Here is a 14,933-nt window from a genome sequence, read left to right on the forward strand (position 1 = left end):
AAGCACCAGGTAGAATGTTCCTCCAACCAGGGGTGGGATTCTACCTGGTTGGAACGGCAATTATATAGAACCAGTTGTTATGATTCTGCCCAGTTCAGAGAACTGGCAAATTGCATCACTGGCTAGCCCCTCTCCTCCCCACCCACTCAATCCTTACCTGGCATGTGCACCATCAAACTTGCCTGCTAAGTTGTTATTTTTCCTTTTTTTAAAATCATCAGCTGTTCTGCTGTGCTGGGAGATTTAGATTAGCTAGAAAGCAGGAAATTGTTGGATTTCTTGCTTTCTAGCTAATGTAAAAGCAGAGCTGAACCTTCCTTAGGACTGAAGCTTCTACTTTTTAGTGCAGACTTAGGTAGCAGATTGCAGACAGATAGATCTCTAAATGAATCTGTGATTCTGTGAGCAACTCAATCTGCCTGCCTGCTTTGCCTGGTTTTGGGTAAAAGTTGCTTTTTTAAAATAAAAAAATAACTATTTACATAAATATTTACAATATTTACAAACAAACCATGCCCAGCCAATCATGTGACTACCAGGCCACACCCAGTCACTAAGCCACACCCACCCAGTCATGTGACTAGCAAGCCACACCCACAAATTAGGCCATGCCCACAGAACCGGTTGTTAAGAAATTTGAATCCCACCTCTGCCTCTAACCCCTTCTAATCAACCCTCTCAAGAGTAGAATGTGTCAGAATAAGGACTAATAGGCATTAACTTCCTATTTCTTAGGGATATCTCTTTCTCCATGGCTTATTATTTATTCTGGAACATCTAACAATTATTAATCAAAGGTACTCCAGATGTCTTGCCTTCCATAAGTGAGTTCATCAAGCTCTAATCATTGTGATGGAATCTCCAGCTAGACAGGAAGGAAAGGTTAAGAGGGGCCCAAGTTTAGAGTTGTTGCACTGCAGTGAGCAGCACAAGAAAGTCTTCCCCCAGAATCCTTGAACCCTTAGTGTGTCATTCCCAAGGGAATGCAGCCATTGTGGTGAGAGTCTTCTAACATGTATAACAATAAAGTTTCAGTTTGAGACTCTTCACATGTAGCTCTGGTTGCTTCCACCTGGCAATCATGGATAATTTTTTTTCTCAGGGACATCTCATGAAAATGGAAAAAAATCATCTTAGTGTGATTGAACATTTAGTAATGGTCATATATTTTCCCTCCTATTTAGTCCACATTACTAGGGCAATCATTCTAAATCATCATATTTGATTTAGGTAAATATAGTATCAGAAGCACAACATAAGTCTGCATTCTCCTCATAATTAGTGTTATCAATTTTGAATTTCAAAAATTTTTCATCATCCATTTTTACTTGGGAACCAGCTCATGGCAACCCCAAAGATTTAACCCAAATTGATTAGGGGAAGATTTATTGTCTTTAAACCCCATAATATTAATTAAGTGGTTTAAAGAAGGAGCAAAACATTTGTAATGATTTACTGAAGAGGATCAAAGGGAAATGAATAATTTCCATTAAGTGGGCCTCTAGTTGATAAAAGCTCCCCTTATATTAAGGAAGGAAAATAACATGATGCCATTTCTCTTTTGTTCCTGAACGATTGCTTCATTAAGGTAAAGTATGTTTTAAGTTGAACTCTGTTCATGTGGATTTAACTGCTTTGTTGGCAATCAAAGGCAATCTCTCTCCCTCCCACCCCTTCTCCCTCTCTCTCTCCATTCATTCCTCTCTCTCTCTTCAGGATGTTCCTTTGACTTCCTAGTCCAGCTATGACACCATTTCTATTAGATTACCAAGAAACTACATCTCAGGTAGAGCAGCAAAAAATTTCCAAAAGCAAATCATGGAGTAGCTGCTCATACAATTCCTACTGAATGATGCCTACCTAAATATAAACAAATATTATCATTTCAGAACCCATTAAGATATTGTCACCATAATTCACACATGATAGTAGGGTCTATCGAACAGACCTTCAATATCTACGTCCCTTTAGGGTAACAAGACAATATAAGTAATGTATAAATAACAATCTACTTGGTATACAATGCAAAGGAACTGCTCAAAAGATTTTGATTGGTATGAGTTATAAGTTTCTATATTATTGGTATTTTTGAATGAAGAAGATCCTGCCTGCATTCTTTCCCAAAGGACAAAGGACTTCTTACACAGCTACTTTAGATCATACAATATGTTCATTCTTTGGAGGTTTTAGGTATGGTGTATTACCCCTTACTGTCCTTCCAGTATATCTCACTTTTTCTTATAATAGCCTATAGCCCTCCTACAAGTATTGGGCAGAAGTTCCAGATTCTATTAATGCATTGATTTTTGTCAGAGGATAAATTGTGTGTGATCATTCCAATATTTATGTTTCATAACGGCAATCTTTGATTCATTATCTGGGAAATACAACAGGTTATGATAATCCATTGACAATGTCTTTGGTACTATTCGAAACTAATCAAATGGTAGAATCGAGACAGATGCATTGGAAATCAAGATTTCTCAGCTGATATTGAGTTATAGTGGATGTACAGATTATTCTTCCTTTTCTCTCTCCGTGTTTTGTATTTAAACTCATTGTCCAACAATTGCTCTGTAGGCAGAATGCCAAGATGCATGCTGAGAACTTCACTTCAGAAACAGGGTTTGTTCTCTTAGGACTCACATCTCATTAAAATCAATGCATTGTGCTATTTGTGGTCTTCCTAACAATGTACTTACTCACAGTTTTGGGTAACCTGCTAATTATCGTATTGGTAAACATTGATGCTCAACTGCACACACCTATGTACTTCTTCCTCAGCCATCTTGCAAGCGTGGACATAGGGTATGTCACCAGCTCTGTGCCTCAGACTTTAGCTCACCTGTTGGCTGGAAATGGAGTGCTTTCCTCAATAGGTTGCATCTTACAGGGAGGCACTGCTCTGAGCTTGGGCATTACTGAATGTTTGCTGTTGGGTGTCATGGCTTATGATTGCTACTTGGCCATCTGCAACCCCTTGAGATATGCCTCTGCTATGGACAGAAAGCACCAACATCTGCTTGCCATCTCCTGCTGGATCATAGGCTGTCTTCTCTCAACTGTCACTATTGTTTGCATCTTTCATCATTCCTTCTGTGGTCCCAATCTCATTAACCACTTTGTCTGTGAGCTGCGTTTTTTGCTAGATCTTACATGTGATGATGTAAAGCACACCAAAGACATACTTAATGGCCTATCAGTATTTGCAGTTCTGGTTCCCCTTTTGATTATCTTGTGTTCCTATAGTTGCATCCTCTATTCAATTTTTCAAATGCAGTCAGTTGCGGGACGTTATAAGGATTTCTCCACCTGTGGCTCCCACCTTACTGTGGTCACCTTGTTCTATGGTACCATCATGTCTATACACATAATCCCCCAATCAAACTCATCTCCTGATCAGAACAAAAAGGTTGCAGTTTTGTATCTTGTGGCCCTGCTTAACACTATCATTTACACTTTGTGGAATAAGAATGTCCACAGGGCTGTGATCAAGGTGTTGAAAAGAAGGAACTTTGAAGAAAAACCATGAAGATTCATATCCTGTTGAATTCATCTCTTTTGACTCAAAGCCTATTTTTTAAAATCATTATCAATATTTCACTAAGATGATCCAGCTGTTTATTTCTGAGAAGTTTCTGAAACATCAGACATGATTATCAATTGATTGGAATGCAATTTAACTCTGTTAAAAAAATGACATAGCACTGCAAATATTGTACCTTTTTCATGACTCAGTGCAATCTAATACTGATATAATGGTTTAAAACCGTAGGTCTACACTTTTTCAGCTACGATAATATTTGTACTGTTAATTTATGCTATCTAACATGATAAAAGATATTGTTTGTGAAAGGTATCCCTGGGAAATTCTGAATAGAAGTTATAATAAAAATTGTTGAATCTATGTCTAAAATTTGCTAGATAGCCAATATCAGTTTAACTCTGGAAATGAAAAAAAATGACAAAGAAGGTCAGGTAGAATTATAATCATTTTTTAAATTTAATATCATTTATTTAGATTATAGAATAAAATACAAAAATAAAAAAGGAAATAGTAGGACAAAGTGGGAAGGGGGAAAAGAAACAAAAGTGAGGAGGGGGAAGAAAAGATAAAAACCCCATTGATTTCTGACTTCCTCTTTTGCAGTAGACTAAACCAATACCATCAAACCTTGACTTTTTATTTTTTTTATTTATTTTGATTTTTCAATCGCTTACAAGATAACATGTATAAGTATAAACATAGTTTTGAATACATGAGATGGATATCTATAAGAAAAATAAAAAGAAACAATAGGACAGGGCCGATAGGCAGATTTGTGCACTTATGCATGCCCCCTACAGACCTCTTAGGAAGGGGGTGAGGTCAACAGTAGACAGTCTAAGGTTAAAGTTTTTGGGTTTTGGGGGGAAAAAAACCACAGAGTCAGGTAGAGCATTCCAGACATTGACCACTTTGTTGCTGAAGTCGTATTTTCTGCAGTCAAGTTTGGTGTGGTTAACCTTGAGTTTGTATCTATTGTGTGCTCTTGTATTGTTATGGTTGAAGCTGAAGTATTCATTTGCAGGTAGGACATTGCAATGTATGATTTTATATATTATATTTAGATCGGACCGAAGGCGGCGTAGGTCTAGGTTTTCTAGGTCTAGAGTTTCAAGGCTGGTGGTATAAGGTATTCTGTAATGAGTAGAGGAGCGGAGAACTCTTCTTGACTTTTTACTTTTCTGTAATTGTATAAACTAACCATTTCTATAACAAGAAAAGAATCAAGTCAGTAAAACTCAAAATCAAAGTTTCATTTTTTTCACCTCAAACAGAAAGTCCAGAAGCATTCTCTATGTAAAAACAAAAGTACTTATATTCTTTATTTTGAACAAAACAGTCAATTTAACCATTTCTGCCAACTCCATCAGCTTCTGTAGCCATTCATCCATGGTGGAAATCAAAATGTCTTTCCATTTTTGTGCATATCATACTCTGTCTGCAGTCAACATATATAGGATCAGAGTTCCATTTTTTCCCAAGTATTTTTCCATTAAATCCAAAAGAAAAGTTTATAGTTTCATCTTTCTCTTCATTATAAGAATATCTCTATTAAAATACGAATCCTACTCCAATATTCTACCACACACAAAAATAACAATACTGTCCTGAACACAACACAAAAACCTGAACACAGAACACAACACAAAAACCTGAAATCCAATAGCTACAAACCAACAACTGCAACCCAATCCACAAAACACCATAAATCCAACAAATAATGATATCCCAATCCTCATCAGAAAAGCTGTCGAGCGCGAACAAAAGCATCCTAACACCATCTTATTTGGTCTAGAGGACATCAATAACAATGATGATATCACAATTGTCCGGAACATCATCAGTGGCTATCAAGCATCAACCATCTATCTCCCCTGATGAAATACTTGACATTTCTCGCATTGGCCGCGAGCTCAAAAATAGAGATGGCTCTGTGGCCCCACACTTCTGCAGAGTCATTTGCAAAAATGAGTTAAGCAAACATGAATTCATTTATACTATAAATTCACTCACCAAAAACAACACCAACCATAAAAACCTCCAATCTCGTCCTGACCTAACTTTACAGCAATGTGCTCGCTCCCGTATAGTACGCACAGAACTCAAAAATTGTCTAGACAATGGAGAGAAGGACCTGTACATTGATTACCACGCAAGAAAGTCACACAACCCACAACTCAGCATCTAAACCTTCTTCAACCAATCCACCATCACCCAAGACTAGGCACGCCTGCCCCCAAATACCTCAATTCAAACTACAACTGGCCTTAAATGCAAGCTATTCAATGCAAGAAGCCTTGTAAATAAAATACCTGAATTTCTCTTCTTACTAAATATGGCTAAATTCGACATCATATTTGTCTGTGAAACATGGCTCAACGCATCTCTCCCTGACTCCAATACCCCAGCAAGAGACTATCATGTTTACTGATCCGATCGTGAAATCCGTAGAGGAGGTGGTGTTGCTATCTTCTATAAAAAGTCTTTACATCTAAAAAACATCCAAGTTACCCGAGACATTGCTCTTCCTGAGACCATTATCTATGAACTGACCTTAAATATCACATTTTGGTTCTTACTATGTTACAGAGCCCCTGATTATGACATTGAACACGTAAACAAGCTAAATATACTACTAACATGCTTTAGCGATCATAAGCCATGACACCCAACAGCAAACATTCAGTAATGCCCAAGCTCAGAGCAGTGCCTCCCTGTAAGATGCAACCTATTGAGGAAAGCACTCCATTTCCAGCCAACAGGTGGGCTAAAGTCTGAGGCACAGAGCTGGTGACATACCCTATGTCCACGCTTGCAAGATGGCTGAGGAAGAAGTACATAGGTGTGTGCAATTGAGCATCAATGTGTACCAATACGATAATTAGCAGGTTACCCAAAACTGTGAGTAAGTACATTGTTAGGAAGACCACAAATAGCACAATGCATTGATTTTAATGAGATGTGAGTCCTAAGAGAACAAACCCTGTTTCTGAAGTGAAGTTCTCAGCATGCATCTTGGCATTCTGCCTACAGAGCAATTGTTGGACAATGAGTTTAAATACAAAACACGGATAGAGAAAAGGAAAAATAATCTGTACATCCACTATAACTCAATATCAGCAGAGAAATCTTGATTTCCAATGCATCTGTCTGGATTGTACCTTTTGATTAGGTCGGAACAGGACAAAAAGATTATCAATGGATCATCACAATGTATATCCTAGATATACATTGTGATAATCCTAGATAATGAACCAACTCCTATCTCAGGATTGCCATTATGAAACCTGTATGTTGGAATGATTCACACACAATTTGTCCTCCTGACAGAAATCAATGCGTTAATAGAATCTTGGTTGAGCCTTGGTGGTGCAGTGGTTAGAGTATAGTACTGTAGGCTACTTCTGCTGACTGTCGACTGCCTGCAATTTGGCAGTTCAAATACCCCCAGGCTCAAGGTTGACTCAGCCTTCCATGCTTCCATGGTGGGTAAAATGGGGATCCAAAATTATTGGGGGCAATATGCTGTCTCTGTAAACCATTTAGGGAGGGCTAAGGGGTGGTATGACACACTATATTCCTTTATCTGTAACCTCCATGGAATGAATATATTGTATGTTCTTAAGTAGCTTTGTAAGAAATCCTTTGTCCATTGGGAAACAATTCAGTTAGAATCCTCTTCAGCCAAAGTTATCAATAACATAGAAACTTATAAACTTATAAACTGTTAACTTATACAATCATTTCAAAATTCTCAATACATTTTGAAGAGTTCCCTTACTTTATAAACTAAGTATACTGTTATTTATGCATTCTTAGATTGACTTGTGATTCTTTACAGATCATAGATGTCTAAGGTCTGTTTGATAAAACATACTATTATAGGTGAATTATGGTGACAATATCTCAGGGAGTTTTGAAATGATAAGATTTGTTTATACTGAGATAGGGATCATTCAGTGGGAATTGTATGAGCAGCCACCACACAACTTGCTTTTGGAAGCTTTTTGCTGCTCTACATGAAATGTAGTTTCCTGGTAACCTAACAGAAATAATACCATAGCTGGACTGTAAAAGAAGCATCCTGAAAAAAGAGAGAGAGGGATGGATGGAGAGAGAGAGAGAGAGAGGGAGGGAGGGAGGGAGAGAGAGAGAGAGAGAGAGAGATCAGCTTTGGTTGCCAACAAAACAGTATCAGTTAAATCCACGGGAGCAGAATTCAACTTGAAACATACTTTACCTTTATGAAGCAATTGTTCAGGAACAAAAGAGAAATGACATCATGTTATTTTCCTTCCTTAATATAAGGGGAGCTTTTATCAACTAGTGGCCCACTTAATGGAAATTATTCCATTCCCCTTGATCCTAAAGGATATCCACAGGGCTGTGATCAAGGTGTTGAAAAGAAGGAACTTTGAAGAAAAACCATGAAGATTCATATCCTGTTGAATTCATCTCTTTTGACTCAAAGCTTATTTTTTAAATCATTATCAATACTTCACTAAAATAATTCAGCTTTTTATTTCTGATAAGTTTTTGAAACATCAGACATGATTATCAATTGACTGGGATGCAATTTAACTCTGATTCCTCCAACTTTGTTCAAAGAAAGCCTTGGAATTGAAAGCTATGAAAGCTCAATCTTTTTCAATTACTGAAAAGCTACTGCAGAAGAGGAACTGAATAACCTTTCAGAGATAAGGTAACAAAAGTAGAACAACATTAAGGTAAGAAAAGGTAAGAAAAGTAGAACAACATTAAGAAAAATCTTCAGGTTGAAACACACAATAAAATGACATAGCACTGCAAAGATTGTACCTTTTTCATCACTCAATGCAATCTAATACTGATGGTTTAAAAATTGTGTCTCTACATTGTATCAGCTATAAAAATATTGTACTGCCTAACATATATACCTAATATATGATGAACATGTTGTTTTTTTAAATATAACCCTGGAAAATGCTAAATAGGAATTGCAACAGAAGTTGTTGAATCCTATGTCTAAAATTTGCCAGACAGCCAATATCAGTTTAACTCTGGAAATGAAAAAAAGATAATGACAAAGAAAGTGAGGAAGATTTATAACCAAATCTAACCATACCAAAAATTAACAATACTGTTCTAAATTACAATATAAAACATACAATCACACAATTTTGCTCTTTATGCTCATAGACATATATCTTTCCAATTAAAATCATTGTATGCTCAAAATGTAAGATTTAAATTGGAGCCATCTAAAACTACTTCCTAAAGCTACTTCCTAAAGGCCAAGGTGTTGTTGCATCTCACCTTCTTCACTGAAGGATATTTTAGAATTCATCTTCTAAATCTTCTGCTTACTCCTATAAAGAAAATCAATATAAAATGTTCTATAGATGGCATTTAGCGCCAGTGAGATTGGCAAAAATATATCCAAATACAAAATTATAGTGTTGGAAATGTAAATAAAAAGATGGAACGTTTTTTCACATGTGGTGGCAATGCCCAAAAGCTAGAAAATATTGAAGATATAAAGATGGTGACAGGAGATAACAGAACACCAAATAGAATTTAAACCTGAAATATTCTTATTGGGAATAATTAAAGAGAAATTTAGCAAGCAAATCCAATACATCATATTGCATATAATAACAGTGGCGAGGATAGTTTTTGCACAGGGGTTGGAAATCAGAAAATATTCACCATCAGAAGAGATGTTGATACAAAAAATATTAGATTGTGCTGAGATGGACAAACTTACAACAGAACTAAAAGGCAAGGGGGAATCAGAATAGTACACGGTTTGGTATAGATGGTATAAGTGGATAGAACATAAGAATAAGGATTTAATGTATAGGAATAAATGTAAATATATCTATTATTGAAGACACAATACTGTTAGCAATATAAATAGAGATGTGTAATTTTTAAAATAAATATTTTTTTAAAAAAATTAAATATTCTGCTTATTGACATTCTTAATCAGGGATCTTCCCAAATTTAGGGAAAGTTTTGGCTTTCCATGAATCGGAAGCAGAATATTGTAGACAATATGACTGGGGCAGGTAAGCTGGCATATTAAGGAAAAGGGATGGGAAATTGGAGCACCAATTTCTTCTATCAGCATCTCTGTACTTCATCGAGTTTGCTGAAATGAGAACACTGAGATGGAAGGAGACTTTGAACTTATCCTGTCCACTATTAAAAGCAAGGAAGCCAAAGTATATTTCCCTGTGGAAATCCAGTTTGTGTTAATCAGTCTATAACAAAGGAGAGTCCATGATTTTCTAGAGCAGAAATTGATTTCCATCCAAGTCTAACAGGAAGAAGACGTCTTTGGAGATTGAAAAGATGCTGCTGTGTTTCCATGGCTTATTCTATTCTATTCATAATTTCCAAACAGCTTAACCTTTGAGGATGTCCCTTTTCTCAATCTGTAGTCTTTAAAAGTCTAATTAAGATGACTTTTTTTTAATATGCATTATGCAGACTACATTCATCCTAACTTGATCACTAGGTGGGAAGGAGTCCTTTGACTAACATAATGTGTATGCAACAAACAATATAATGTTATTTTGTGCATTGTAACTATTGGAATTTGAATTCTTTATTATCATTGTACATATATACACAGTATACATACAATGAAATTTACATAACATCCAGAGACCAGACCAACACGCGCACATACTTGACAATCCCCAAACACCCCCCGACCTGCCAAAATTCCCCACCCACTAAAAACATACAAGCATCCACACAACAGACCAAGTAATACTGTCCAATAGCTTATGGTGGTCCTTAAATTCATTGTTAAGTGCAATTATAGCTCTGGGATAAAAATCTGTTCAGAAAACATGTGTTTTGAGTTTTAATTGTTCTGTATCTTCTGCCAGTTCACAAAGATTGTAAGTAGGATGGGAAGAGTCTCTGAGAATGTTGTGTGTTAGGTATAACATTGATACCAAATATGGTTTGGGTGAATAAATATATAAAACTTAGATATCATGGTTTAAGTGCTTATCACTTTAAGCACAATGCAGCAGGCAATTAGCCGATTAAGGGTGCGGTTAGAAGTTACAATATAAGGAAGCATTAGAAGCTGGAAAGCTTACTGTGACTTACTGTCTGTCTGTCTCTGACTGTCTGTTACTGTAACTGTGTGCTGCTGCGACTAACTGTGATTACTGACTGTGAGTGCCTGTGACTGAACTGTTTTTTGTTTGTTACTGTTTGCTGAATATCCAGCGTTTGTTTCTCTGGAGAGTGAAACCGGAGGAGGAGAAGATATCTTTATCGGCTGATAAAGATATTGCAAGGACTCTTAACTTGAACTATACTAGTGAGTCTTACTGGATGGAAATACTGTGAATGACTTAATGGACTGAATGACAATGATTAAACTCTAACTGGATTAAAAACTATTTAAACTACAAACAGTGTTTGTGTTCAGTGTGTGTATACTCTGGGGCCCTTCCACTCTCGTTTGGCTTCTTGGTTTGACTACTGCTGCAATACTCTTCTAGGGGTTAATCCTCAAACCCTAACAATGGTTATGGGCCCAGCAGCATAGTCTAACTAACCAGGATATAGCAGAGAGAGTTGGTCTGAGTTACACATTACTGTAAAAACAAACTGTTTTAATTAGTTTAAAATAGTCAAAATATCTGAAGAGTAATGGCACAAGTAAATTTGTCACAACTGTCCATGATATCCAGGCTGGATGGAACAAACTATGTTTCATGGTCAATGAAATGTAGTTTACTTCTACGCAGAGAAGGTTTGTGGGACATTATAGCAAACCCACCAGATGTGAGTAGCTGGGATCCTGCTAATGATGATGATAAAGAAAAGTTACAAGACTTTAAACTGAAAAATGAGCAGGCTTTATGCATCATAGGACTGACTCTCTGTGATCAGCAGCTTGTCCATATTCGTGGAGAAGAAAATGCTGCAAACTGCTGGGAGAACCTCAGGAAGATTTATGTTCGGGACAGTGTAGGAGCACATATAAATCTTACACGGAAGCTTTTTCGAACGCATCTTCAGAGGAATGGAGATATGTTAGTTCATTTAAACTGTATGAAGAGCATTTTTCAAGATTTGCAAGAAAAAGAGCTTATATTTAATGAACTGCAACAAGTCTACATAATATTATCTTCATTAGATCAAAGCTATGATGACTATGTGACTTCGTTAGAGGTATTGCCAAAAGAAAGCCTCTCATTAACCGAGATTACAGGCAGGCTACTAGAAGAAGCCAGAAGAAGGCGTGAGCGTGACGAGCTGAGAGAAGATAAGAAAGAAGAGAAATTATCTTCAAGGCCTGTAAGAAACCAGCTAAGCAAAGTACAGCACCTGGAAGAAGAGAATTTATCTTCAACGGCATACACAATTAAAAAGTGTTTTAATTGTGGAGGCAGAGGACATTTGGCAAGATTTTGCAAAAAGAGAAAAAGCCAGAATGTAAAAAAGCCAAAGAAAGCATTTGAACTAGCCACGTTTGGCAACTCTGATGTGAAGAATAATTTATGGGTGGTTGACAGTGGCGCATCCCACTGCATCACAAGAGATAAGACAAAATTTATAAAAATGTCTACAAGTTCTCAACATATATCTCTTGCTAACGGCTGGAACCTGAAGGCGAAAGGTCAAGGTTTTGCACGTTGTCCGTACATAAACCAGGATATAAAAATGTTGTATGTACCGCAACTAAAGTTTAATTTGCTTTCAGTAAGGGTATTAGATAAATTAGGTTATGTAATTACTTTTAAGGATAATAATTGCATAATTGAAAAAGATAACAAAAGGGTAACTGCAGCTTTAAATGGAACATTATATGTCTTAGATAATAGTAAGAAAGGGGAGGCTCAAACTGTATTTAATAATATAAAGCCTCATGATGAATGTATCCATTTATTGCATAGGCGTTTGGGGCATGTAAATTTTAAAATGCTAAAACGTACAGTTGAGTTATCTGAAGGAATAAGGTTAAAACCTTGTGATAAATATTTGCGTTGTAATGTTTGCTGTGAAGATAAGAGCAAGGTATTGCCTGCAAATAGGCTAAATGGTTTCAAAACAAAAGAACCTTTAGAAGTAGTATTTGCAGACATAATAGGTCCAAAGAAACCCAGTATGGGGGGGTGCTAGATATATACTGAGCATTATGGATCATTATTCTAGATATGGGTTTTGCTATTTAATGAAAAGCAAAACTGAAACATATCAACATTTTTTCAATTGGCTTAGGTTTGCTGAAAGAAAGTCTAAACGGCAACTGATAACCCTGGTGACAGATAATGGTACGGAATTTATTAATAACAAATTCCAGAACAGACTTAAGGTAGCTGGAATAGAGCATAAGAAGTCTGCTCCATACAGGCCAGAACATAATGCTTTTATTGAAAGAAGAGGCCAAACACTACAGGCAATGGTTAGAACAATGTTAAATGATTCTGGGTTACCTGATTCTTTGTGGGGGGAGGCTACAATGTGTGCTAATAACATATTGAACAACGTTGTTAATACAACAACAGGTGAAATTCCATTCACCAGATGGCATGGCAGGAAACCTGATCTAAGTTACCTGCACACATTTGGTGCACCAGCATGGGTGCATATTCCTGCACAACTCAGAAAAAAAGGGCAACATAGAGCTAAAAGATTTTTCTTCGTTGGTTATCAGGCAAACCATAGGGCATATAGATTTTGGGAAAAAGGCACATCTAAAGTGTTATGTAGTGCTAGTGCCCAATTTCTAGAACATGAAGGATGGGAGAAATTAGAACAGGATGCCAATAAAGATGTAATTATTGAATCCTATAGAAATCCCATTAGTTATCCCTGTAACTTTAAAAATAAAGTAAAGAGACAAATACAGGATGAATTAGTGCCCATAGAGGAAGAAACAGATTCAATAGCTGATCAGGATGAGGAAGATGAACAGGTAGTAGTTCAACAAAGTCCTCCTGTAAGCCCTGTAATTCCCAGAAGAACTACACGTGTATCTAGACCGCCTGATAGGTACCAGGCTAACACAGTGTGCCAGATTAATCAAGTTCCTAATTCTGTTGAAGAAATTAAAAAGTATCCTAATAAGGAAAAAGTAAAATGGTATGCAGCAATGAATAAGGAACTGAATTCATTAAGAGATATGAAGGTGTATGAAAATGCCAAATTACCTGTAGGAAAGAAATCCATTGGCTGCAAATGGATATTTAAGGTAAAAACAGATAAGGATGGTAATTTAATCCATAAGGCAAGGTTAGTAGCCCAAGGTTTTAGGCAGAATGCTAATGACTATGATGAGGTGTTTGCACCTAGTCTTAAGGCAGCAACCTTGAGGGCAGCTTTAGTGTGGGCAGCTAGTAAAAACTATATAGTTAACCATCTAGATGTGGAAACTGCTTACTTGCACGCCCCATTAAAACATACTATTTATATGAAAAAACCTGTTGGTATTAAAAGTGAAAACAAGGATAATAATGATTGTTGGTTGTTAAAGAAAAGCCTCTATGGTCTTAAACAATCAGGCTATGAATGGAACCAGTATATTGTAAATGAACTTAACAATATAGGATTTAAAGCTGGTTTAGCCGATCCATGTCTGTTTAAGAGGGAGAGAAATGGGAAAGTATCATTATTATTACTATTCACAGATGATATTGCATTGATAACTGAAACTAATGATGAAGCAAATAAAATAATAGCATCATTAGGAAAGAGAATAAAGATCAAGCAATTAGGGGAGATAAAGAAGTATCTCGGTTTGAATATAAAGAAAACACGGAAAGGTTATAAGATATCTCAGGAAGATAAGATAAGCAAATTGCTAAAAGATTACAAGATGGAGCTTTGTAAGCCAGCTAAGACTCCAATGAGTCAGGAGTTTAGCAACACTGATGTACAAAGCCCTGAGTTTGATAAGGTGATTTATCAATCTTTAATTGGTAGTTTGAGTTATATTAGTAATTGGTCTAGACCAGATATATCGTACTGCGTGAATCAGTTGGCTAGATTCAATTCTGCACCATGTGAAAGACACTGGATTGCAGCTAAGAGGATATTAAGATATCTTAAAAAGACAATGAATTATTCATTGTATTTAGAACCAAAGGGTGATTTAATTCTGTGTGCTTATGCAGATGCTAGCTTTGCATCAGAAAGAGACACTAGAAAATCGACTTCAGGAACAGCCATAATGCTGGGTAAGACATTAATAGGCTGGAAGTCAATAAGACAACAGCATATAAGTTTGTCTACTATGGAGGCAGAATTCTCCTGTTTATCATTGTTATGTACAGAGTTAATAATGTATAAACAAATGTTAATTGATATAGGTATAACTGTAGATTATCCTATAATTATACATGAAGATAATCAGGCAGCAATTCAAATG

General features: G+C 36.4%; 2 protein-coding genes across 2 annotated transcripts in view; both read left to right on the forward strand.

Moving 5' to 3' along the window:
• Positions 1-14,933, forward strand: part of LOC148129247 (vomeronasal type-2 receptor 26-like) — a 723,059-nt gene that overhangs the window by 367,551 nt on the left and 340,575 nt on the right. The window lies entirely within an intron of this gene.
• Positions 2,594-3,532, forward strand: LOC148129250 (olfactory receptor 5P58-like). The gene is given in 1 exon segment (XM_087947430.1): positions 2,594-3,532. A coding segment is annotated over 1 exon segment (939 nt).

Source organism: Notechis scutatus, chromosome Z (assembly GCF_049901735.1).
Source record: "Notechis scutatus isolate UNSWTSFEM ecotype Mainland chromosome Z, rNotScu1.2, whole genome shotgun sequence".
Taxonomy (NCBI): Eukaryota; Metazoa; Chordata; class Lepidosauria; order Squamata; family Elapidae; genus Notechis; species Notechis scutatus.